The 25,411-nt window shown below is 44.9% G+C and overlaps 1 protein-coding gene across 3 annotated transcripts; it reads left to right on the forward strand.

Annotated features, from left to right (window-relative positions):
* The first annotated feature begins 1,997 nt into the window (after positions 1-1,997).
* Positions 1,998-15,938, forward strand: cdk12 (cyclin dependent kinase 12). Of its 3 annotated transcripts, none has more exons than XM_069709103.1 (15): positions 1,998-2,760; positions 2,879-4,160; positions 5,304-6,017; positions 6,479-6,661; positions 6,771-6,910; positions 7,031-7,201; positions 8,447-8,636; positions 9,507-9,563; positions 9,922-10,023; positions 11,052-11,129; positions 11,222-11,338; positions 11,425-11,556; positions 11,694-11,917; positions 12,102-12,494; positions 14,163-15,938. In XM_069709103.1, exons 2-15 carry the CDS (start codon positions 2,971-2,973, stop codon positions 14,603-14,605), a joined length of 4,134 nt encoding a protein of 1,377 aa, XP_069565204.1. In that variant the 5' UTR covers positions 1,998-2,760; positions 2,879-2,970; the 3' UTR covers positions 14,606-15,938. The 3 variants fall into 3 exon arrangements, with proteins under 3 accessions (XP_069565204.1, XP_069565202.1, XP_069565203.1); XM_069709101.1 differs by having other exon boundaries at positions 1,999-2,760; positions 12,102-12,524; XM_069709102.1 differs by having other exon boundaries at positions 2,000-2,760; positions 11,694-11,905; positions 12,102-12,524.
* Positions 15,939-25,411: the final 9,473 nt, after the last annotated feature.

Below are 25,411 nucleotides of genomic sequence, written 5' to 3' on the forward strand. Positions count from 1 at the left end.
GCCTTTTTTTTTTTTTTTTTTTTTATGGCACATAATCCATTTAAATACGTATTAACTCCATTCTATCACCTTTACTATCTGACAACATACATTACAACTTTGTTATTGCAGTAGGAAACGCCACTTCCTAGTTTCTATTTTAGCCACGCCCCATGTCGACAGCGGATCCAATCAGCATCCAGGACGCCTGCTCGTCGTTCTGCGTAATCGGACTGGGAACGCACGCCTGACAACAGTTCAATGTCCGCTGGAGTGTTTTTTTTTATTTTTTATTTTTTTTTATCAAAATGAATATGTTCTTTACTTTTCTAATGCGTAATAAATAGAGTGTGATGAACGTATTACAGGGCTACACACTGTATATTAAAATTAGATTTTTTTTTATATATATATATTTTTTTTTTTAATAATGAGGCTTAGTATGAAAGTATGAAAGAAGGATGTGGGACCTTGACTCACATGACTTAAACTAAAGTTGGACTGGTTTAGCACTGCATATATTAACCTGAAACCTCGGCCACTTTATGAAGCGCCTTTGTGCTCTGAAATCATGAGGTTAAGATTTGCTGAGCATTCCTGTGTTTATGGGTGTGAATATTCTGATGGAAATTTAGCTTTAAACACCCACCACAGTTTGTTTTTTTTGTTTTTTTTTCTTCTGCTAACTCTTGTGTTATGTCCTTGTTTGAATAATGCATGTTTTAATATTAGTGTAGTGACATATATATGGACTCAGCCTCCCGTATAGTCACTCCACCACATATCACAGCATAGCTAAAGACTAAAAAAAAAAAAAAAATAAAAAATCATAAATGCAAATCTGACCACATTTTTGTGTGATCACAGTTTATCACACAGTCACCTGTATAAATGATGATATCATCAACCATACACCCGCAGGTGTAAGAGTTATTGTGGGATAGCCAAAGTCTAAAAGACACTTTCTTCTTTGGGAACCAGAAAATCCACCACATTGAATATTGACATTGATTTTTTTTTTTTTTAATTTATGACAACAACTTGGAGCTCCATCAGAATAAAAATGTGTATTTTATGTTTTTAATTTAATTTCTGGTATATTAATTCTGACTTTTTAGTAATACCAGACTTGTGTCCTTTTTGCAATATCAAAATGTAACCTGTACATGGCTGAATTAATTTGCTGTAAGATCCCGAAGCACATGGTCCCTGCAGGGGAATTAAAAAAACAAACCAACAACTTTAGGACTTTGCAGGATATAACCAAGTAGGACCTGCACTGCTGCACTATTTCTTTCATGGGAGCTGCAGTTTATTCCAAAAAGTGATCCTTGTTTTACCTTGTTTGAATGATGAAGGCTTCATTTTCTAATGCCCGGTGTTGTAGTGGATGCTGATCTGTCTCAGACAACGGAAAGACCCGGAGTAGCTCAGACATGAAGTCAAAACTTCTGTCCTTTATTAACCCTGAATTCCTGCCACTCACTTTGCAACGGAAACATGTTCTGCTTTAATATGACCTGACCCCGGATTTGCTGTGAAGTCATTTGATTAAATACATTAATTTAAGGATTTGCAATAAAATAAAATTGTCTTAATAATGCTTTGACCTTAACTTTAGGTTGTAAAGCAGGACCTACTGTGAAGCCCTTATAACGTCAGTTGATATTGTGTTTTAGTGGTGGCTATTTTCCAACAAAAGTACTATTTTATTAGCAGAAAGCAAGTTGACACGAATATAATTTTTTTTTGAGGCAGTTGCTTTTTGCCTGCTGCAAATCCCGCTTTCACCTGTTCCCGTTTCCTGCTTCCTGTTTATAATTTAAAACCCACCGTAATTACTTTAAAACGAGACCTATGATGTGCTCGGCTGTCTTCATGTCATCTGGGGAAAATAAATAAAAATAAAAAAAAATCTGGTGACACTTGTTAGTATATAAACAAATCCTCTTTACTTGCGTAAAACCGGTAAAGAGATGTCGTCATTTTACGTCGCCGTCGCGCCACCATGACTACGGTGGGCGGGTCCTGCGCCGTGATAGGAAGTTGCCAGGCTACATTTAAGATTGACGCCGCTCCGGCTTCCGGTTCATTCAGCGGTGCGCAGAAGCTGCTAGTCACAGGAGCCACAATGGCGTTTGTAGTCTCCTTCAGATAGGGCTGTGGATAATATTAAATCCACCAGCATCGCCCTAAATATAGGCCTGGTTGATTTCCAGAGCCATTGATAATAAACTGGAACATCTACTGCACACGAAAATACTATGATTTCTTATCAATATTGAATTTATAGGGGATAAAACTTTACATTAAAGGGAACATGTAAACAGTACCGACCGGGTCAAGTTTTCATTTTGTTCGAGAAACGAGCGTCTTCTAATGAAGGCATTCGCTTGTTTCTGAAACTAAAAAAACAACAACGTAATTTTGTGGAATAAAAGCACCTTTTACTAAACTTGGCACCGGACAAGGACAGCTTTCACAAAGGGACTTTTTTTTTTTTTTTTTTTCCTTCTTTTCTACGAGTCCAGCTCTCGCTAGCTGCCGAGCATTAGCTAGCCGTGTGCTAGCTAAATCGAGACGGAGACGACAACCAACAATGCTCCGATATTTGGTTTGGATCGTTTTTATTCACTGACTAAAATCCAAAAAAGAAAAAGGTACAAACTCTGCGGTTCCGGAGAACCACCTCGGGTGTTTTTCGGCTTTTGACGAACTGAGCTTTGAGGACCTGAAATGGAATGAATTGGCGTCGAGGAGGAACTGGACGCGAGCGGCCTGGTGTGTGTGTTTTTTAGTTTATATGTTTTTCTTGTCCCGCTTTTTGCTTTTAGTAACACTTGTTTGTTTTGTTTTTTGTTGTTGTTGTTGTTTTTTTTTATATATATATCCGGAGTAGCTGCTGTGCACCCTTGAATGAATTTGGACCCGGATCGCCGAGGCCTAGTCGTCGCAGCAGCGAGAGGTACCGACCCGACGCCGGCGTGAGGGATGCCTGGGTCGGACCGACACCATGGGACCAAGAGGAAGCCGGAATCCAGCGTTAGCGGCGTGCCGCACCAGGCGCAGGGCGGCCCGAGCTATGCCTCCGCGGGAGACGTGACGAGCAAAGAAAGTAAGGTGCATTTAAAATCTTTAATGTCTTCTTCCAAACGGAAACGGCATAAATCGACCAAACATAATCGCGAGTCCTCGGCGGCGCCGAGACCCGAAGATTTTACCCTCGGCGATACGGCGCCTCCTGGCGTCAACGCGGTGAAGCCTCTGGTGGAGTACGACGATATCAGCTCCGACTCGGACACTTTCTCGGACCCGCCGTCCTCGAGGCCCTCCGAGAGGGGGCTCGGGGACCGACTGGAGCCCTCGCCGGAATACGACAGGGAGGATGTGGGCAGAGAAGTTGTCAGAGAAGTTGTCAACAGAGAGAACAGGGGGCAAAGGCACTCCCGGAAAAAGACTAGGGACCCGAATAAAGTTAGAGACCCTGGGAATGGGGAACGTGGGTTAAAGAAAAAGAGCAGCAAAGACCGCGAGAAAGGGAGTTTTGGAAAGAGCAAGGAGAAGGCTGCCTTATTGGGCTCCACATCCAAACGCCGTGTCCAGCCAGAGGGGGACGCCAAGCGTGCGGAGCTGATGCTCTCCTCCCAGGTCCAGCCTGCAGCCAGTGTGGGCAGCACCACTTCCTCCACTTCATCATCTCGCAGCAAAGAGAGCGGCCGCTCGGGGAAGTCTCGCAAAGACAGGCAGCAGAGGAGAGAGGGCCGAGGGGAGGGCACCCACAGCACCTCCCAGAGGAGCCGGACCGACAGGAGTCACCGCAAGTCCTCCAAGAGCCACAAGTCGAGCCCCAAGGGCAAGTCTTCAAACAGGGGTAGCCCTCGCCGAAAGGCCACCAGCTCGGCGCTGTCCCCCAGCCCCAGGAGAGCGGCCGGCAGCGAGAGTCCGCTGGGCAGTGGCTATGGACAGCAGGCGGACGACTCCTACTCCAGGCGCAGGGTGGGCCAGCAAAGCCCCAGTCCCTACGGGGACATGTCGCGCCGCAGCAGGCAGAGATCAGAAAGCCCGTACGGCAGCAGACACAGGTCCTCCAGCTTCGAGAGGGACAGCAGCCCTTATTCAAGGAGACGCTCCATCAGCCCCTATGGTACCCGCAGGTCCTCCAGCACCAGCCCCATGTCTCGGTGAGTATAGTTTGTAGGGCACCCTTAAATTCTCTGAAACCCTGTTGCATAATACTTTCTGAGAAGTTAAATAGCTTACACCCACACTCAGACGTTGTTGACAGAAATTTAAAATATCAGAGGCCACGATGAGTGTTTCACGCAACAAAAAGACTAATTTGCACATCAAGCCATCTTCAGTAGTATTTTCGCATAGACACAACACACACCTTGACATTTTTGTGATACAGGTTTGTGCTCAACCTGAATTTTTAATGTTTAAAGTCATGCAGATCTGCTGAACTTGCAGCGTGCTCCAAACTCTAGCTCACTGTTAAAAGGAAGCTGCCTGCAGGAGTCAGGATGAAGCTGTAGTCAAAGTTTCCCCGACAACAGATAAAATCAAAGGGTGAGAAAATGACAGGAATCGTCAAGACAAAGAAGTGACGGTTTTCATCTAGCTGTTTTATCTCTAGAGGGCACAATGACAGTAAACTGAGCTTTGGTTACCATGACGAGATTCAGGCGCTGAAGGTCTAGTCTGACTTTCATGTCACCATATGATACTCACGCAGTTGTCAATATATTTAAAGTCATACTGTAGATTTAAACCACAAATTTCTGAAAAAGGGAAATTAAAGGCAAATTTTAAGAAACCTTGGTGGTGAGAACACGTAAAAAAATCTTTTATAGATTATAAATTATGATTTTTTTTTTGGTATTAAATCAAGTTCATATCGTACCCGTTCCCCTGCCTATCAACATTACTAGCTGACATTTTTGGTTGAAGGAAAATTGTGTATTGTGAGTTAAATTTAAAACGAGCAGAATAATAGAGCCTTGAAATGTCTTGACATATTTTTAAAACCGCATAAGTGTCATTAATTAACTTGTCTGGTCTGTCGCTTCAGTCCACTTCAAACCTTTAGATGCAGTCTGTCCTGCCTTGAGAGCATCTGTTGTTTCACATGTGGTTTTTCCGAAGCAGGACGCCCACACGGTTTTGTTTTCAATATGATGTGATCGGGGGCCATTTTATTTTGCGATGGAAGTTGTTGCTGCAGAAGACTTGCTCCTTTTCCAAAAAGCGTGCAACATGTTTTATCCTGTTTCTTATCCCATAAATGTTAATGTTATTCTTAAAAATGTGTTGTTTTTTTTCAGGCGCTCAGGCCGCTCCAGGAGCCGCTCCCCTCTTCATTACACTTCTTCTCGTCGCTCGTCTTCTCGCTCCCGCGGTAAGAGGCACACTTCCTCAGCCGGAGCAGGGGGCAGCTCCCACAGCAGCCGGCCAGCCAGCCGCTCTCCTCCCTCCTCCCGTCTGCCTCTTAACTCCAGCTTGGGCGCCGAGTTGACCCGCAGGAAGAAGGAGCGGCAGGCCGCCGAGGCGGCCGCCCGCGCCAGCGGCGCCGCGTCTCCTCCTCCTCCTCCTCCGGCGGCGGCGGCGCGCAAAGCTGCAGGCTCCGCGTCCACCCGACCCGCTAAAGCTGAGGCTCTACAGCTAGAAAGAGACTTGACGGCAGCGGCGGCAGAACCTCAGCCCCCACCAGCTGCACTGTTACCCCAGGATGTTCCCAGTGGTGAAGATCAGACCGCTGCAGCTCTACCTTCCTCGTCCACCACCTCTCTTGCACCTCCTCCTCCTCAGCCCTCTCCTCCGGTGCCACCCGGTCCAGCCGCTCAGGCTCCGCCACCTCCTCCGCCACCTCAGACAGAAACAAACATTCTTCAGCCTCCTACAACCGCCGCTACGTCCCAGGCTAAATCACCGGCTTCGGTTCCCGCACGTAGCCCCGCCCGCCAGACCCCAGTCCACAAGACGTCGACTCTGCCCCCCCTGCCTTTACCACCCGTACTGCTAGGAAACACTCAGGACAGGTGAGGCGTCCCCAACAGACACTCGACAGTCACGTTAAACTGTATATACATCATAACACATTTCAAGACCTCATTTTAGATATGAAAACTTGTGATGAGTAAAAGTTATTATTTCAGAATTTTTTTTTTTTTTTTGGTATTGGTCAACTCAAAAAATTGCCACACTACAAAAATGATAACAGCTTACATCTGAATAAAAGTGACACCGATAATGTATTTCTGTAGTTTAAACCTGCAGGAATAAACAGGACAAAAGATTAGCCTGCTTCTCCCTATGACCTTGGTTCACAAGGTCACGTTGACCTTCCTGCAACTGAACACTTACAGCTGTGACCTGTCTTGTTTTTATATTCAGATATATATATTAGTGTTCACATCCGGATGAATTTTGTATGAAAGACTTTTCAAAATGTGTTGGCAGTTTTGTCTGAAGTTTCTTTTTTTTTATGTTGAACTGTCAGTCCAAAGAAGTCCACCCCTCCTCAGAGGGCCGACAGAAGGAAGGAGAAAGAAGTTCGCAGTCGGCCTTCTCTCATTGATCTTCCCTTACCGCCCACGCTGCCAGGAGGTGACTCCTCACCCCCGCAGTCCCCCATCCGCCAGGCTCCCCTGCTCCTCCAAACAGCCCTCAAGAAGAGACCAAAGTCAGTTTCTTATATGACTCGCCCAAAAATACAATCCTTCTTTTGTTGATGACAAATAAAGTCTAAGCTGTTTTTCCCCCTTTTTTTTTATTTGTGTGGCGATTTTCAGGATTTGCTGCCCGCGCTATGGTGAGCGCAAACATACCCAGAGTGACTGGGGCAAACGCTGTGTAGATAAATTCGATATAATCGGCATCATAGGGGAAGGCACCTACGGCCAGGTGTACAAGGCCAAGGATAAAGACACCGGTAAGTGAAATTGTCTGGACTTCAGTCACTATACCGCTTATCTCTCATAATAAATTAATTAAAAAAAGAAAAGAAAAGAGATATCAGTTTGATAATACATGTATTCTCCCAACTCTGCAGGTGAACTGGTGGCTCTGAAGAAAGTGCGTTTGGACAATGAGAAGGAAGGTTTCCCCATCACAGCCATCAGAGAGATCAAGATCCTGCGGCAGCTCAAACACCGCAGCGTCGTCAACATGAAGGAAATCGTAACCGATAAGCAGGATGCGCTCGACTTTAAAAAGGACAAAGGTAAGAGTGTCGGGAGTCCCGGTCAAATTAATAGGAAAGCCACGGAGCAGAAAACTGCTCCCGTGCTGCCGCTGGTCTGAAACTTTCTGACATGTCAAACTCGTGTACTCGGTGAAAATGTTTTGCAGCAGCTTTTAAAGTTGAGACGCCAGCTGTGACAGCTCTGATGAGGCCTGAGTCAGAACTGCAGCATGTCTGACAGCCGGGCGGCCATGGTGTGGTTTTTCATTTCATAGCTCAGGGCTGCACAGAATAAATGATACCACGGAAGCAAGAAATGGAAAACTCATAACTTTATCATACAAAAAAAAAAAAAAAAAAACCTGACCTGTGAGAATATCTTTAAGTTTTAAGTTTTGGGAGCTGATATCAATATTGGGAAGTAAAAAAAAAAAAAAAAAAAAGTCGGCATATCGACAGAAATGTCGTTATCGAACACTTGTGACAAAGATATGTAATAAATGGGGGATTTTTTTTTTTTTTTTTTTTTTACAGTGTATCGATAAATTTAAATGCCAAAATTAATCGGTGCTTTAAAACAGCATTTGTTTCTATAGTATGTTCTGTAAGAATATTTTTCATGTCGAACAACATATACGTGGATACTCACATATGTGTGATTGGCCAATACTCCTATGAATTTGGCCAACAGATAAATTAGTCCGGGCGCCATTTCTTCACAAAAACGCAACTTGTTTTGATGTCCAAAACCCAGATGACTAAATTTACATGTAGCTGTGGTGTATTCCTGCCTCCTGTATCACGGCATTGTTGTTGTGACAGCAGGTTCACTATTTGTGCAATTTGACTTCCTCAAATTCATGGAAACATCATCATTTTACTCCGATTGTGATAAACATTACTAATGTAAAAAAAAGTTTGACAACATGAGAAATTAAGATTTGAAGCTGCTGTTAAACTGTTCACTCAAAGGAAAAAAAGCCACGAAAGAAATGAAAGTTTTTATTCCTCATTTAGTTCACTTTTAGTACATCCACTCATATAAGAAAAGAAAAGATGAGGTCTGATATAATCACTACGTTCGGTTTGGTTCTTTGGCAGCAGTGTTGTGATGATTCACTCCTTTAAAGTTTCAACCCACAGAGAGCAGCACGGCGAGAGTTTTCTGCCTTGTGTGACTTGGTGAAGATTTACACTTTTAAGTTTGAGAAAATTACATCACATCATACTTTGTGTGTGTTTGTGTGTTTCTGATTTCTGAATACATCCTCCCTCTGCTTTCAGGTGCTTTTTATCTGGTGTTTGAATACATGGACCACGACCTGATGGGGCTGCTGGAGTCGGGCCTGGTCCAGTTCTCCCACGAGCACATCCGCAGCTTCATGCGCCAGCTGATGGAGGGTCTGGACTACTGCCACAAGAACAACTTCCTCCACAGAGACATCAAGTGCTCCAACATACTGCTCAACAACAGGTAAGCAGAGAAATCTTGTCGGGTCCTTGATGCAGAGAGTCGCAGTTCATTCGTAGCAGCAGCAGCAGCTGAGCTGAGCCCCGTTGAGTTGCGTTGGAGTTACAATTCTTTTAAGGGAATCGCTTTAGTCGCTTTTTATGAATACGTTTGTTTTATTTTTGTACCACTTCTGCCAATTGACAATATAATAAATCCGCTATAAAGTAGTAGTATTCATGTCACCGGCTTCAGATGCAGCTGCTTTCTGTAAATGCCGTCAAGTCAAACGACGAAACGCTACTTTTGATGCTCGGAATTCAAGTGGTTGAAGGTGCGTCAGCAGGAAAGCCAGCGGCTTTGCTGCCTAATTGAATTGGGCACATCAAATAACGGCAAGGAAAGGGAGTGCAGCAGCTTCTCATAGATGGCTGCTCGGTGCAGTTGTGGTCAGCAACCATTACAGGACGCATGACCGAACGGAGCTAAGTGAGCTGCCGAGACTGAGACGCTAATAAAAGAAAAAGGACAAAATGTGGGATTTGCTGTGTAGTGGAGCCTTTTAGAGCCGCGGAGCCTCGACACTGCACAACTCACTTAAAACAGACATTTGGAACATTTGCACTGCTTTACTGCAGAGTTTGACCAAATTATGTTTGTCTTTTATCTTTTCAGACAGCAGTGTGCATTTGACAGTATCAGCTACAGTATTGGTGAACTCGTACTGATACCAGCTTTTCGGGCCAGCGCAGATGTTTTCTTGAGTTGTACTTTATGTTTCCGGGTTAGATGCTGTGGCTCGGTGGTCAGTGGTTATTTTCAGAGCCTGTCTTCTCGTGGTTGGTGCCGTCGCTTCTAATCTAAAATGTTTGCTGCCTGTGTTTCTTTGTGCAGAGGTCAGATCAAACTGGCTGACTTTGGTTTGGCTCGTCTATATAATTCAGAAGAAAGGTAAGACACAAGTGTTGTTGTTGTGTGTGTGTGTGTGTGTGTGTGTGTGTGTGTGTGTATATATATTTATATATATATATAAATTGCTGGTGTGTGTAGTGATCTGATTTAAATGTACAATAAAATGGTTTTATGATTATTGAAACTAATTAAACCTGAGCTTTGATTTATTTTATTTTTTCTCTTTCCACCTGTTGTTGCACTGACTCTCCACCAGGTGGAGCTGTGTCACAGCAACTGTCCAGTTTTTTCAGCTGAATTTCCATCTGAAATGTTTGTGTTTGGGCACTTGGGGCCGGGGAAGCAGTAGGAATGTATACTGACTGTCACTGTCTTGTGTCGTTCCCCCCACCCCCAGCCGGCCATACACTAATAAAGTAATCACACTATGGTACCGCCCCCCGGAGCTTCTGCTGGGAGAGGAGAGGTATTCTCCGGCCATTGATGTTTGGAGTTGTGGGTGAGTCTAAAACGGTCCCTGTCCTTTAATACTTCTTATAAGTCCTTCTCCATCCTATAACCGCTCTCATTTGGTGTAGGCCCCACAAACGTACCGTTATACAGCCTTCAAGTGTCTGTATTGATTGCCAGTTGATTAACAATTTAACAATAAATTCCATATACATAAATACATGTTGATTTGTACCAAGGTTTTGTTGGGGTTCGATGTGTCCAGTTGCTTTAACTAATTACGGAGAAAACGCTGCATTGTCTGTTTTTCAAAAAGTGCTTCATAAAGCACAATTACGTTTTCCTTACTTACTGTCCTCTGAGAAGGTGAACGGTTTCCACCCACTGTGATACACCGTGCCAAAGTAAATACTAGAGTCGATACGCTTTGGGGTATTTTTTTTACGATATGAAACTTGACGGCAGAATTAAATAAATAATCAACAGATGTACTGAAAGTATTTTTTCTGCAATGTAAGCAAATGTGTTGGCAACATTTTGAGAGGGCTGAATGTTTACGGCACACCGAATCTGTTTCTTCTTTAAACCTGAGCTGCTATGGGGACCAAGAGGCAAAGTCAGCTCAGCCAGGCATGAGATGGTTGATTCTCTCTTTACCCGCGTGCTGTGTTGCCAAATTTGACTTGTTCATGGCATTTCAAGTCTATTTTATACAAAGAATTAGCTTCTTTAGCAGTATGTATATATATATATTAAAAAAAATCTTAACAGCAAATGTTAATTCTGATTCTTCACATATAAATTGCCATTGAGCTTTTACATTCTTCTGTGGAATCATGTGCAGATTTGAACCTACTTTCTGTATAGTTAAAATCTGAAATCGAATCTAATGAAAATCTTCCTGTGAATACTGTTTCCCTCGTTCTAAAACAGAAGGATGTGTTCATCCCAGTTCACTGAGATTGTAGCACATTAAAGTTGTGTTTAAAATCATTTTAAACTTGCTTCACTACACATCGTAACATCCTGGTAGTGAAATATTCGTACTTAATCTACCTACTGGTTTGCTGCGTTCAGGTGTATTCTTGGAGAGCTCTTCACCAAGAAGCCCATCTTCCAGGCCAACCAGGAACTCCTGCAGCTGGAGCTCATCAGGTGGGCCACCCTTCTCCAATAATTCCCGCTGAAACCTCAACACCTTTAATTTCTTAGCCTCTAACGCTTTAATCTTTTTTCCTTTCCCTCAGTCGTCTGTGTGGGAGTCCCTGTCCCGCAGTTTGGCCCGATGTCATCAAACTTCCCCTCTTCAACACCATGAAACCCAAGAAGCAGTACAGACGGCGGCTACGGGAGGAGTTTGCCGTGTATGTAGTCATGCTGCACTTCCTTGAAGTAGATCAACCTTTAGTCTGCATCGAGAGGTAAAATATGTCTCGTCTTTCCTGCACAGCTTACCTTCTCCTGCCCTGGACCTGCTGGACCGAATGCTGACCCTCGACCCCGCACGCCGCTGCACGTCGGAGCAAGCTCTCTTCAGTGACTTCCTGTGTGACGTGGAGCCCAGCAAGATGCCGCCACCAGAGTCAGTAGCTCATTAAAAATAACATTCAGACTGTTATTAACCTGTGTAGTATCGGAAAGTACATGTGCTGCTCGTGTCTCTTATCCTTACTTCGGTTTTGTTCAATCGGTTTAATTTTCCGCCCTCTCTGTGTCCAGTCTCCCTCACCATCAGGACTGCCACGAGCTGTGGAGCAAGAAGAGAAGGCGTGCGCGTCAGAGCGGGCAGCCCGAGGATGTGCCTGTGCCCAAAGTGCCCCGAAAAGAAGCGACAGGGACCTCGAGCGGAGAGAACAGTCGACCGCAAAGCAGCCCGACCGCAGCTCCTCCGCCTCCCCCTGGAAAACCGCCCTCCACAGCCAATTTAGAGAGTGAGTTGTCAGGTAACATTAGGAAACACAGAAGTATGTTTACTTTACACATGCTTTATATTAGATGTTTAAGTATTCTGCAAGTGCAAAGCCCAACATTTTTTTGTGTATTTGTGTAACACTGAGGAAAGGATAATCCAATTAGACAATGTGTTTTTAAAAACAGTTTTTGAACTTTAAAACTGTGTGTGATCAGGCCTGGGAGCAGCTGCAGATCAGCTGAATCAGACGGAGCTGGCGGTGCTGCTGAACCTCCTCCAGGGACAGGGGGACCTCAGCCTGCCTCAGGTGGCCCAGGTCCTCAACCTGTCCACTCCTGACACACTCAGCCAGTTGCTGTCCGCCCTCAACGAGGCCACCGACCACCAGGGGGCTCTAGAGGACCAGGCCCCGTCTGCCACCAGGCCTCAGCCCCCAGAGCCGCCTCCCGAACCCCAGGAGCCCTCGCCGACATCTGGAGACCCGCCGCTCAGCCAGGAAGACCAAGCCAACCTGCTGGCTCTCCTTCTGGGCCACATCATAAAGCCACAAAGCGAGGAGCAGGGCGATGAAAGCAATGGCGTGCAATCAGAGGAGGCACTTACGCGCGGTTCGTCCGCTTCGACTACTGATCGCAAGGGCAAGTCTGGGTTTAGTCTATAGAAGGTGGGAAGATGGAGGTACCAGGGTCAGGTGGGAATCATAAGGATGTGGAGAGCAGGGAGGATAACAAACAGGAGCTGAGTGAGTTTAGTACTTAAGATTCCTATATACTCTATCAGATTAATTACATGTTAGGAAAACTACAAAATGACCGATTATACAAATGAATTGTGCTATTAGATCTTTCGTACAGCCGCCCCTCCTCCGACCCCCCACATACCAGCGACACATCCTCCCCTAATAGTGAAAAACGCAACGGAGAAACCTGGCGAAATGTCTCGAGCATTTGCTGCCACGCGACCCTGGTGACCAGGTAAAAGGTTTGGTGCACATGGCCCTCACTGGTGCGTCACTGGTGTGCTCAATAAACCACAAGGAAGTGTAGTGTTATTCATTTGAGGAAAAAAAAAAAAAAAAAAAAAAAAGGTTCACACTGTATTGTCCCCACGTTTCTCCCTCGTCTTCCTCGTTCCTTTCTCATAGTTTTCTTCTCTATCTGTCCCATTTTCCACACGTGTTTTTTCTTCCTCACTTCATTTTTCATTATCAAGCAGGTGTCACGGATCGGTCGCCGACGGCGATGTTGCTTTAAAACAGTCTGTAATGTCAGCCTTTTTATGAAGAAAGTCTAATAAATTATCAAGTGGAAATAAATGTTTTGAATCTTTAGATCTCACCTGCATGTGTTTCTTTTAACTTTGGTTTGTCACACTTTTTTTTTTTTTTTTTTTTTTTTTCCTTTTGTTTCTTTTTGTTAACTGTTCAATCTGGGTCAGATATTTAGTTAAAAATGTGACTAGCAAGTTGAATAAAACTGTTGACTCTGCTGCTGACACTGGAATGGTAACGGTCCTGGTTATTTCACCTTTCAAGGCCTCTGAATCTCTCTCAGCCTTGGTCCACCTTACACTGCAGTACTAAAAAGGAAAAAGAAAGGACATCTTTTCCTCCACTTTATGATACTTAGAGTTCTCCTACATAAGTCACCCTTTCTGTTCATCCAGCTGTACATGCCCTTTCTAATGTTTTCTCACCCAGTTCCCCACATTTGTCCTTTGATTTCAGGTGGTTGTTTGAGGGGGAGGAGAGGGGGGGAGGGGGGTGTAGAGGGGAGGAGGGGGTCTGCATCTGTTGTGCATACATAAATTAATTTTTAGCTTCAGAAGTTTTGCATCAGCTTTTCAGTGAAAAACATGTTTCTTCATGTTTAATAAACATCAAAACACTGATGACTAGTTACCTGAAAATGGATAAATACCCAAATAAGTGCATGATTAAATCTTTTCATAGGCCATATAACGGTTTTAAAGTCTTAAAAAATATTGTTAGCATTTGCTGTCCTATATCTACAGTGGCTGGAGGGTCATAAAGTCAGCTGATGGATGTTATGTAATGGTAGTGATCTGTAGTTGATGTGGAGATGCACTTCGCCCTCCTGCTTGTGGTGAAGGTAGGAGTGTCGGCATTGTGTAACTTGATGTCGGGCGTCTTCACTGCGAGTCAGGTGCAGCAAAAGACATGAAAGTTTTATGTAAAGCTGGTCGTCATGTTGACTATAAATACGCCATGTCCCGATGCCTAACCTATTTTGCTTTGTCCTGTTTGGCCCCTTCAGATGGTGCCGTGTCAAAAAGGAAGCAGCTTGGGGCCAAGCAGGTGCCTCCGTCTGGTGAGCAGCGTCCACCCTCTCCACCCGGGCCGCCGCCGCAACAGCAGCAGCAGCAGCAGCCTCCGTCAGCTCTCCTTGGAAACGCCCAGCAGGCCCGGTCGGAGACGCAGCCCAGCCAGGACATCAGCCCCGCCGTGGCAGCCGCCCTGCTGCAGCTCATCTCCCAGCAGGACCTGGAAGCCGGGGCCTCTCAGCGCAGCAAAGACCCTTCTCCGGCGGTGGACGCTCCGGCCCGCGGAGAGCCTCCTCCGCCCTGGGTCGCAGACTCTCCGCCTAAACCTTCGGCTGCTGCTGAGGCCCCAGCGGGACTGGTGACTGCTGCTTCTGCCACTGCGGCGCAGTTCCCCAAGGACCAGGACCTCCGCTTTTCCCATGGAGCTGCCCGCTGACCCTCAGTCCCCAGGTGAGATAAACCCGGGTATCGTGGGACAGCTCCAGCAATCCCGGCCCTGAAGGGAAAGGCAGACGGAGAAAGCAGAGGGACACCTACAGAGTTTGACTCACTGGACCATGAGCAGGTAGTCAAAGTTGAATCAGATTTTTGAAAAAAAAAAAAGAAAAAAAAAAATGAATGTCTGAATGAAAGAGATTTGAGAGGGGTTTTTTTTTCAGGTGCGGTCATGAAACACGTCTGCGCTCTGAACAAGCCGCCGTGTTGTTTCGGTGGCAGTATTGTGACCTGGGGTTGGTCTTAACTTTAAGCCGTCCAGTTAGGGACACTAAACACCTGCGAATCTTTGCGCTTTCCTCCAAACTGAAGGGTCTGGACTTGAATGAAGAGTAGCTTCCACATGGATTGCTATGCAGCTGACGCTCAGCTCTGAAAGGAGTTGTGATCTCCTCTTTTCTTTTCCCCCCCGTAAAAACGAATGATTGTCATGTCCACTGCAGTGCCCAGTCCTAACAAGATTATCAGCATTTCAGAGAATGAAGTCATTGTCCTCCACCTGCACAGTGTGATGGAAGATGAATTGAAGCTGAGGTCTCGTGCCAACGTAGATTTGAGGCAGCGAACACTGGAAGACCTTGACTTTGCTTTTGAACCTGACCTGCTAGCTTACCCTCCTTTCAGCCTTGTGCCTCCATCGTGACCCCAGCGACCCCTGAATGATCTCGGCCTCGTGGGGAAGTGCGGGTTAGGTTTCTGCTTTCGATGGCACCTGCAGGACTTTTTTTTTTTCTTTTCTTTTCTTTTTTTTTAACTTTGCGCAAAAGCTGTTTAGCTGCCTGTCATCAAACCCACCTGAAGCAAACCTTTGTGTCGTAACAAGCTTAAGCCTGTAAGTGCTCATGTTCCTGCCTCAAATACGGATCAAACCAACCCATTAAGACGGACTGCTCCATAATACACCATAATACACATGATATTCTGCTAGTAGAAATAGAAAGTTAGAAACACACGAACACAAGCACCGACTCTTCCAGCTTTTTTCCTGGTGGGCTCTGAAACCCCTCGTCTGGTACGTCCGCCTCTCGCCTCCCTGCCGACCTTAGCTTCTTTTCTTTTCCTTTTTTTATTTTTATTTTGGTGCGGTTATTTTCTACCTAAAGAAAATTAACGCTTAAAAAAAACAAACAACGTAATGGTCAACTGTTCTGTTTCCGTTTTGTGCTTTGGAAGAGGAAAGGGAGAAGAAAATGGTTTCATGTGTCTGTAAAAAGAAACATTTTGTAACATGTGTTTTTCTTGGTTCAGTTTATTAAAGGAAGTTATCGACCAGCTGAACTGTCTCTCCTGCAGTTTCTGGATGTTTCTGTGTGAAGCGGCCACTAGATGGTAGGCATTAACTCCAGCTCGGGCTGCAGGAAGTCCACACAAGGCGGTTCTCCACGAAGACTCCAATCAGAGTGGAGGACTGCAGTGTGGGCCGGGTGACACCCCGAGCTGTCCGTGTTTGTTCCATAACTCTTATTATCCGAGTCGCTGATTTTCCTTCAACAGGTTATTTTGACACAAAAAAACATATCAAACCAGGACAGTTGTCATCTTTCATTTAATTAATCTCAATATACACAATAAGACTCGGATCATGGTATAGATTTAAAAAGAAAAACAAGTGGAACTGATTTAAAAGCATTTATGATACATAATCTGAAAATAAATCCAAATAACCAAGAAAATTATACACCTCTTACATCTTAAAGTTGGAAAGGATTTACAAAGCTAGACATTTTGAAGTGTGTGTTTTAGTATCTGTTTAACCCCTTTGAAGAATCCAAAATGATTTTCGATTAATTAAGAGCAAAGTTTTTTCTTCCGATTTTTGGAATATCACCATCATATTTGTCCTTTCACTCTGCTGCCTTTCCCCCTCTTTTCAAAGACACAGTAACCTGCCTACCATCATGGCAGTCAGTGTTGTTGCATAACAGAAATAGATGCTAGAGCAGCATTGACTTTACATATTTACACGATTGCAGATATTTCTAGTTTAATATTAATTTATAAAACACAAGTCGATAACATGAATATTTTCCTAAATGCGGTCAAATATGTGACTGTGAGCCGGTCGGAGCGTGACGTGAAGTGCGTCCCGTCTTATTTAGATGTTGATTCCTTCACCGCTTGATCTCTTTATGAAGGAGCTGACAGGCAGACAAGGATCATAAACCGTAGATTGGCAAAGGTAGAAGCTCGCAAGGTCCATGCAGACTGGCTGTGTGTGTGTGCGCACGCCCTCGCACGTGTGTGTGTGTGTTTTTGTGCCTCTTTGTGTGTGTGTGTGTGTGTGCTGGATTGGCTTTATGCATACCCAAACCGGCTCCTCACTTGGCAGGCTTACAGAGCCGCTTACCCCTCTGGCCCAGCGAGCAGCTGAGCCCTCTGGGTGAGAGATCCTTTCAGAGTGGAGGCAGTGGGAGGCTCACCTGCCCTCTAGCACAGGCCCAGTGTGAGTGAGATGAGACGGTGCCTCATGTGTGTGTGTGTGTGTGTGTGTGTGCGTGCGTGCGTGCGTACGAGGGTGTGTGCCTGCATGTTTTCGTCTGATGCTTCTGCCCATCGGGACTCCAAATAATAGTGAATGTGCCCACGGGGAGTTTCCACAGGAGAAGTAGTGGGCAATGCCAGTGCCAAGTCACAGAGACTAGACGAATAAATCAGGACCGAGGAGTGACGGGAGGGAGGTGCACGAGGCTGCGCCATCAATCAGAAAGGCACCTTATGGGGAATGCCCATAAATGTGCCATGCTTGCCAGTCTGAAGCACGTACTCGCCATGGCAGAGACGGGCGACGGCGCCATTCAAAAGCAGAAGCCTCCATTTTGGATGCCGCCACTCCACACTGTCAGCTGCAGTGATTTTGGTGGACGTCCAGACAAATAGTGAATTGACTGACAGTCCGTTTCAGTCAATTCACGCCAAATTTTATTCATGAAATTTGAATTTGTTTTTAATTTTTTTTTTTTTTTTTTTTAATATCACTGCTCGGTCCATTTTTCCTCAGTCCCCGTGCAAGATGATTGTTACATTCTGTAGTCGAGCACACTCGTGATCTCAGCGGTGTGATGCCCGTTGTCCAGCATGTCAGATCTGGCAACCTTGAACAAATAACAGACCTCGTACTGCACATCTGTTTGCCCCCCCACCACCCCCCACCCCCAAATGGCTACAGAGAGCACTTATGTGGATCCGTTGCTAAAATGCAGACCAGCTGCTCGACGAAATGAAGAATGCCACTTTTTATCGCAGTCAAATGTAGTTTATTTTCTTTCGTCGAGACTCTTGAGTTAAAGCGGTGACGGCGGAGGGTGACCTCTGTTGTACTTTTCAAACTGTGGGTCAAAAATATTCATGATGATTTTGTCGGAATCTATGGCAAATGTCTGGCACGTCAATCTGTCTCATCCTGTGCTGCATTCTATTTTTTTTTTGCAGAAAACTCATGATGCACGAGGAGAAAGAGAAAGAGCCGGGAAGGAAAAAGAGAAAAATGATGGACAAGTAAAGAGGGCAACCACTGAGCAGCTTCTGGGGAACAAAGTAAGCAGTTTAATCCTCCACGCACTGGATGCTATTTCACACATTTCCACATTAGTTGACGATGCAACTTTAGTGCTTCTGCAGACATCGTGAATTCTGATGCACTTCATAAATCAGCTCTTATTAGTTAATGTGACTCATTCCTCCATTTCACATGAAAGCACAAAATAAAATCAGCTTCAGTTAATTGAGTCCTTAAAACAAGTCGCATATCTCTTGCTCTGGATACTGTTGCGTGCGTGTGCGTGTGCGTGTGCGCGTGCGCGTGTCTCTCCTTTGTGCGGTGTAAATCTGGGCCGCTGTTGTCTCTCTGAGCCGTGCTACGGTTTGATGTTGAGTTTGATGACTGAGGCTGTTTGATCAGTGACTATGTGTAAACTCAGTGAGGGGAGGCAGGGACTCCCACAGTCCCACATCTAAGACACACACACACACACACACACACACACACACACACACACACACACACACACACACACACACATTGCATGATTAACAAAACCAAAAATGGCTAATGCGAGGAAAGAATTGCACACTAAACATGTCGATTTTTTTTTTTTTTTTTTTTTTTTTGATAAAGCGGTTTTGGCCGAATATTTACACCTTTTCTTCTTCAAGTCGAGCCAGTTGTAAAGACAAAAAAACATTTAATTATGAATGCAACTTGGGTGTTGAGCAAATTGTGCTGCCTTCATCAGATCCCCTCTTTGTCTTCTATCGAACTAAATTTAATGCCAGCCATTTCGTTTATGACTACTTCTTTATTTATGCGATATTTTCGAAAATTGATTGACTCTATCCCAGCAGTGATATATGCTTTACTGCTGCAACAGCATGCTTTATGGATGCCATAACACCATCTCCGTTTCTTCTCACTTTATAGTTTTGTGGAAAACTGCTGTCACGCACTCGTTATTTCTTGATTGCTCGACAGCAGTGATGGCCGACCGAAGAGTTTTTAGGAGGCTTTCGGAGATGGATATGTGTTGCTTTTTTTTTTTAATAAAGTCACAGTTGACAGGTCATGAAACTTAAAATCTTGCATACGCTGTTTTTATCTACTCTGTCAGAAAGAAAAAAAAAAGAAGCCCGCAGGAAGATGACGCTGACTTTTTAAAATCTTTCTCTGACCTTTTTGCAGTTTTGTCCACTTCAGCCAATGACACGTCACCCTCTCTGCATGATGCTGCACTTTTGCAGACCAAAGTATTTTTTTTTTTTTTTCCAAGGTCTCACCCCCTCATTACCAATTCAATTCAAAGAGCATCATGAGCCAGGCGACGTTCATGTCTCTCTCTGTCTGTCTGCGCTGATGCTGCCGCTTTAAGGGCAGAGGGGCTGCTGGGAAAGCAGTCAGCGAGGGTGGTGAAAGAGGAGGAGGGTGGTGGTGGTGTGTGGGTGTGTTGGGGGGGGGGGGGGCGGAGGGGCCCTGCAGGACCATTTGTGCTGAAGCTCATTTGCGCAGCGACACTTAATTGGCTACAACAATTAATTAATGTGTTGGAAAGTTGGCACAAAAAGTTCATTTAAGAGGGTTTTAATAAGCAATTAGAGGAAAAGCAGCGAAGAGGGGGAATTACTGGAGAGGAAAGAGAAAAGCAGAGCTGGAGCGAGCGTCTGGCCACTAGGAGCGTGAACGCCCCGCCGTAGCCGGCTGCAGCGCTTTGTCTCCATGTCTGACCCTTCACTTCTGAAGAGCTGACGAATGATTGGGCCCCATTATAATGCCATTATATCTAGTTCTGAGGCTCTTACTGCTGCTCTTAAGTGGTGTTGAAACCCACGATGCCCTTATATTGTATACATATCAACCCCAGTGGCCCCTGCTGCCCCCGCTCCCCCCCCCCCTTAACCCCCGCCCCACCCCCTCCCTTACCCCTTGTCCCGGCGCCCAGTGTAAAATATCGCATGACTAATGAGTGGAGCAGGTTGGAATCCTGGGGAAGATGTCCTTGGAAGACGAATGCATTTTCAGCAGAATAATTAACTTAATTAACAAATTCACATGCATATTCATCAGCCTATTAATGTCTGCTCCGCACTGCTTGATGAGCAATGCAATAATAACCGTTTCATTTGCATATTTGCGTTCACACTCACACCCTTCTCCAAATAAAAAGAAAAATAAATAAATAAAAAAAAGGCCGTGTAGTAAACTCAAAAGACAAGCGAGTCAGTGCCTCACGCTGGGTCCTGCAGGCACTTTCCACCTGCAGAACAATCGCACACAAACATTCATCTCTGGAGGGTGTTTTCATCTTTGCTGCTGAGCCGCTGTATGCCAGTTTGAATTCAGTAAGATTGGAAGTGTGTGTGTGTGTGACACACTCGATCCCTCTCTGCCTGCACCTCCAGCCTCCCTCTGAAAATCACTGCATCTCCCTCTCTGCTTCCTCTCACTGCTGCAAACGCCGTCTCTCCTTCCTGTTTTTTTGCATCTCTCTCCTCTTGTTATTTATTCATCCCGATCAGACTTGTCTTTAAGTTATTTATTTCTCGCGTTTGAAGTTTGGCTTGTCTGCCTGTCAGTGTGTGTGTGTGTGTGTGTGTGTGTGTGTGTGTGTGTGTGTGTGTGTGTGTGTGTGTGTGTGTGTGTGTGTGTGTGTGTGTGTGTGTGTGTGTTTTTGCTGGAGAACTTGAATGCGTGCGGGCGGCTGTGTGAGCGCCGCTGACAGTGATGCTCGGTTCAAAACTCAGCTGGAAGGGATCGAAATAAACAAATAAATGAGGAATGTTCATGTCCGTTTACTTCCTTGATTTATGTTTATGTTATGTTATGTATCGTGTGTGTGTGTGTGTGTGTGTGTGTGTGTGTGTGTGTGTGTGTGTGTGTGTGTGTGTGTGTGTGTGTGGGAGTTAGTGTGTCTTTCCTGGGAGGCTGTAAACATCTCGGTCTTTCATCACTGTGAGTGTATTTGTGTTTATCTCTTTGGATTCAACTTGTACTGTGTCATTGAGGCCGCTTGTATGTGTCTGTGAGCTCCTCTCCAATATCTCAGATGACAGTGACGTGAAAGGGAAACGTGTGTGTGTGTGTGTGTGTGTGTGTGTTGCATTTAAAATGGTTGTGGGGCGACTGCATGGGTGTGTTTCATTGCCAATTTTGGGAGGGGGGGGGGTGTTAACAGCAGTGTGTGTGTGTGTGTGTGTGTGTGTGTGTGTGTGTGTGTGTGTGTGTGTGTGTGTGTGTGTGTGTGTGTGTGTGTGCACTGCCAGCTAGTGTTCAGACAGCAGCAGTTTGTGGAGCAAGAATTAAAAGTAGGGAGAGATGCCAAGTGACTCCCTGGAGACAGAGAGAGAAGAAAGAGGAAATAAAAAAGGATTTGACACACACACACACACACACACACACACACACACACACACACACACACACACACACACACACACACACACACACACACACACACACACACACACACACACACACACACACACACACACACACACACACACACACAAAGAAAACTGGCCTCGTAGTATCCCATTACAAAGCAACACACTTTTTTTTTTTTTTTTATGTAATAAAATAATGTCTTATCCCTAACATCATTTCAGCAGTTCTGTTTTCATCACAGTAACTCCCACTTAGCCGAATCTAAATCCAATTCTGACCGTAAGCTAAAAGAAAAGTCTAAATTAACGCTCAAACAGTCCAGTGAAGAAGTAAAGACACACCAAAATCCATAAACCGGAACACCTGAAGTCCCCACAAAGATAGACGAACAAAAACACGCCGACTGAGACAGATCTCTCACCTTTCTGTCTCCCTGTCCACTTTCTCTCTCTCTTTCTCTCTCCTCTTCCCTCCGTCTCTCTCTTCTTCTTCTGCTCTCCCAGCCTGGTGAGGTGACACCACCCTGCGTGTGCAGTGTGACACTGAGCTGTCACCTCCCACTCCCCAGCATCACACCTCTGCCCCCTGCTGGGCCTGCGCCGTCACGGCACCCAGACAACCCAGCCGGCCTGTCCTCCTCCTCCTCCACTGGCACACGAACTGAACATCACTTTACATGCTGTCGCACGTTCAGTCAGAGCCCTCTATATGAGGCTGTTTGGCCTTTTTTCACTGTGTCTCACTTTAAGTCTTTAAAAGACCATCACTGTATTTTTAAAATACTTCCCACGGCGTCAACCGAATTCCATTCTGTCCCACATTTTTTATTCAAATATATAGAGGAAAAAAAGACAAGCTAAGTTGGATAGAAGTATGCTTTAAAGGTCTAAATAGCGAACAAATATCCAGTATATTGCAATAAAAATAAGAAAATTTTGCATATTTGAACTAATTTGATCCTTTACATGTTCTGCAGGATCTACAAAAAAAAAAAAGAAAAAAGCCTTGAAAACATCCCAACCTTCAGGTGGAGAGTCTGAATTTTGGCTGCAGGCTGAAAAAGCTGATCTCCAGCAGCAACAGCATCCCACACTGCTGACCTGCACTGGTCCTCGAAGTTTTTAGTTTTTTTTCCCCCCTGTAATTCACAACTTGGAATAAATTGGACAGGAGCCACATATTTTGACTTGCACACATGCTCAGACATAAATTTGACAACCTCGTCGCACTCTTTTTTTTTTTTGGCTGCTGTTCTGCAGGTTCGTCGCCATATTTTTAGTAGAAGTCGTAATTAGAAGCAAGAAGTCGGGCTGAAATGCCAGGAAGCAAAACATAGATTATTTACTGTCACTTTCAGGCTTCATAAAAACAAATAAGAAAAAAAAAAAAAGTATGAGCTGCTCTCATCCTGTAGCGAGCTTCATAATTAGCAGTTTTATCCCAAAAAGGTCAGAAATCACTGCACAACTGAACATTTTCAGTCATTATTTTGTTCCACGTCTCATATTTTAGTCAAATCTAAATGATATTTGCATTTTTCTTTTGCATTTTCCGCAGCAGATCCCTCCACGTGCCGGAATTTGGCACCGCACGCTGTCAGGAAGCGACGCGCTTGACTCCTCCCGACCCGGTGAGTTGTTGTGCTGATTGAGGAGAGGAAACAAATCCGGCCTCACGTGTGAACCTCGGTGTGTCGAGGTGACACCAGAGATGAGGCTTCAACGCTCAGCTGCTTGTTTTGTGTACCTGCGCGCCCGTGCGTGTGCGTGCGTGCGTGCGTGTGTGTGTGTGTGTGTATATGTGTGTGTGTGTGTGTCCAGGCAGGCAGGCCAGTGGCGAGCGGGGACGGAGCGATTGAGATATAGAGCATTAGTTGGTGTCAGGAGTAAATTAGAGGCCAGATCTGTTTTCTAATCAGAGCACAAGCACCGTGTTAGAGGAATTAGGGCGACAGCTGCTGGGAGCTTTTTATTCCTCTCTCTCTCAGCCAGAGACAGGCAGACCCCAGCTCAGGGACCACCTCTTTACCACAGCCACCTGTCAACACTGTGTGTGTGTGTGTGTGTGCGCGTGTGCGTGCGTGTGTGTGCATGCACGCGCACACGCATGTTTTTCCGTCCGTCGTTCGACACGCACGCTCACATACATGTGCGTCTACCGCCACGCGAGCCTGCACAGACGCTTGCACACAGACACACAAACACCGTCTGCTACGCTGACCTGCCCTCCATCTCTGAAATAAATGACAAGCGCAGGTTCCGTGTGCGCGCAGCCGCTCGCGCTGTGTTTACGTTTCCCCGGCAAGTGTGAAAGGCCCTTATGAGATATCAAATTTAGAGCGGCCTCGCATATGTCTATGTTTACTATGAATCCGAAGAAGGCCTCGACGCCGCAGCGACCCGTTCGTTCAACCGCATCGGCAGCAGGTCGCCTCGACGGCGGCGGCGGCGGCAAACAACCACGTAAGAAAACAACCCCGTGTTCATTACACTTCGGAGAAGACGCCGTAAATCAAGGTAAACAAAGAATTAAAACAAAAAAAAGAAGCTCGGGAACAATTAGACGGTCTACAATCCTCATTATCTGGGTTGAAGTCCAGAGGAAATACGCTCGCAAATGTTTTCCATTAGAGCACATGACAGCTGATGGTAAGATGACTGCTGACTCTGAGGATGATTGATGATACCGAGGATGAGTAAATGAATGTCGTGAGCCTCTCGCTCTGATTACCCGGGCGGTGCTCCCGTCGTGGGCCGGATTGTGGGAGGGTGAGAGGTGTAGGAGGTGGCATCGAGATTCACACCGTGTCACACACTTGCTTCGGAAATGTCACCTTTTTTTTTTTTTTTCTTTCTTTCCTTCTTTCTTTCTTTCTTTCTCCCGGATCAGCTGAATCTGGAGAGTGTTTTCAGGTGATGAGGGTAACAGATATTTTGGGAAACTTGTTTGCTGAGCTCATTATTTACTGCGGGCATCGCCAGACGGGAACTAGTGCGTCTTTAATTAAAATAGGTCCCTGTTATTTCTGAGCAAAATAGTTTTAGAGATAAAGTAGGACAATATGGATACAATTTTAAAATATGTACTCATGTCAGTCAATGAAAAATATTTCAATTGCATTCATCACTGCCTTTTACCTTTTGAAATACTTGATTTTTTTTTTGCATATCCGTACCTGTCATGAGAAAACTTTTGTCTTTGGAAGTCACAAAACTCCTTCTTTGCTCTGCACTTTCTTAATTAAAGGAAAATTGTTTTCCCATGAAGAATGATTTAAACCTTTCTCCCTTTTTTTGCCTCTGGAGTATGGATTTTGTTTTTTTAATTTTCCAAATCCCGGAGCTTCCATACGTACCATTTATGCTCTTTCTATCCCTTTGTTTCATCAGAGATTGTAAGAATTTAAGTATTTCATCTGACCTGTGCAGTTAAAAAAAAAAAAATCTTGTTTAAAACACAACAATATTACTTACATTTTAGTGTCTTTTGGTTGCTCTTATCTTATTAATTCATACCGGAGAGGACCCTTTAAAATCAATGCCACTTTATCTGTCGAGTACAAATACAAATGAACCTTTAATTACATTGAACCAAAAAAACATGAAATGACTTTAAGAGGAACATTTAAAATTAGAACAATCACAAGTAGCGATGTCAGCCGTATTATTTTAAAACTGCGAATCTTTTTTTTTTTTTTTTTTTTACCAGTGAGTCTGAGTAAAAAAAATAACATCACACCCACTACTGTTACATCACACTAAACATAACCTGAAAGTCCAGTAGACGTTCAGAAATAAACACAATAACGTTTACTGTGTTTGGCTATCAAATGTTCCACTCACATGATCACTAACCGCTTTGAGTAAATAGTAAGTC

This window comes from Brachyistius frenatus, unplaced genomic scaffold (genome assembly GCF_029030835.1).
Source record: "Brachyistius frenatus isolate BFR_SWC_R1_liver_20210118 unplaced genomic scaffold, ASM2903083v1 Contig_80, whole genome shotgun sequence".
Taxonomy (NCBI): Eukaryota; Metazoa; Chordata; class Actinopteri; family Embiotocidae; genus Brachyistius; species Brachyistius frenatus.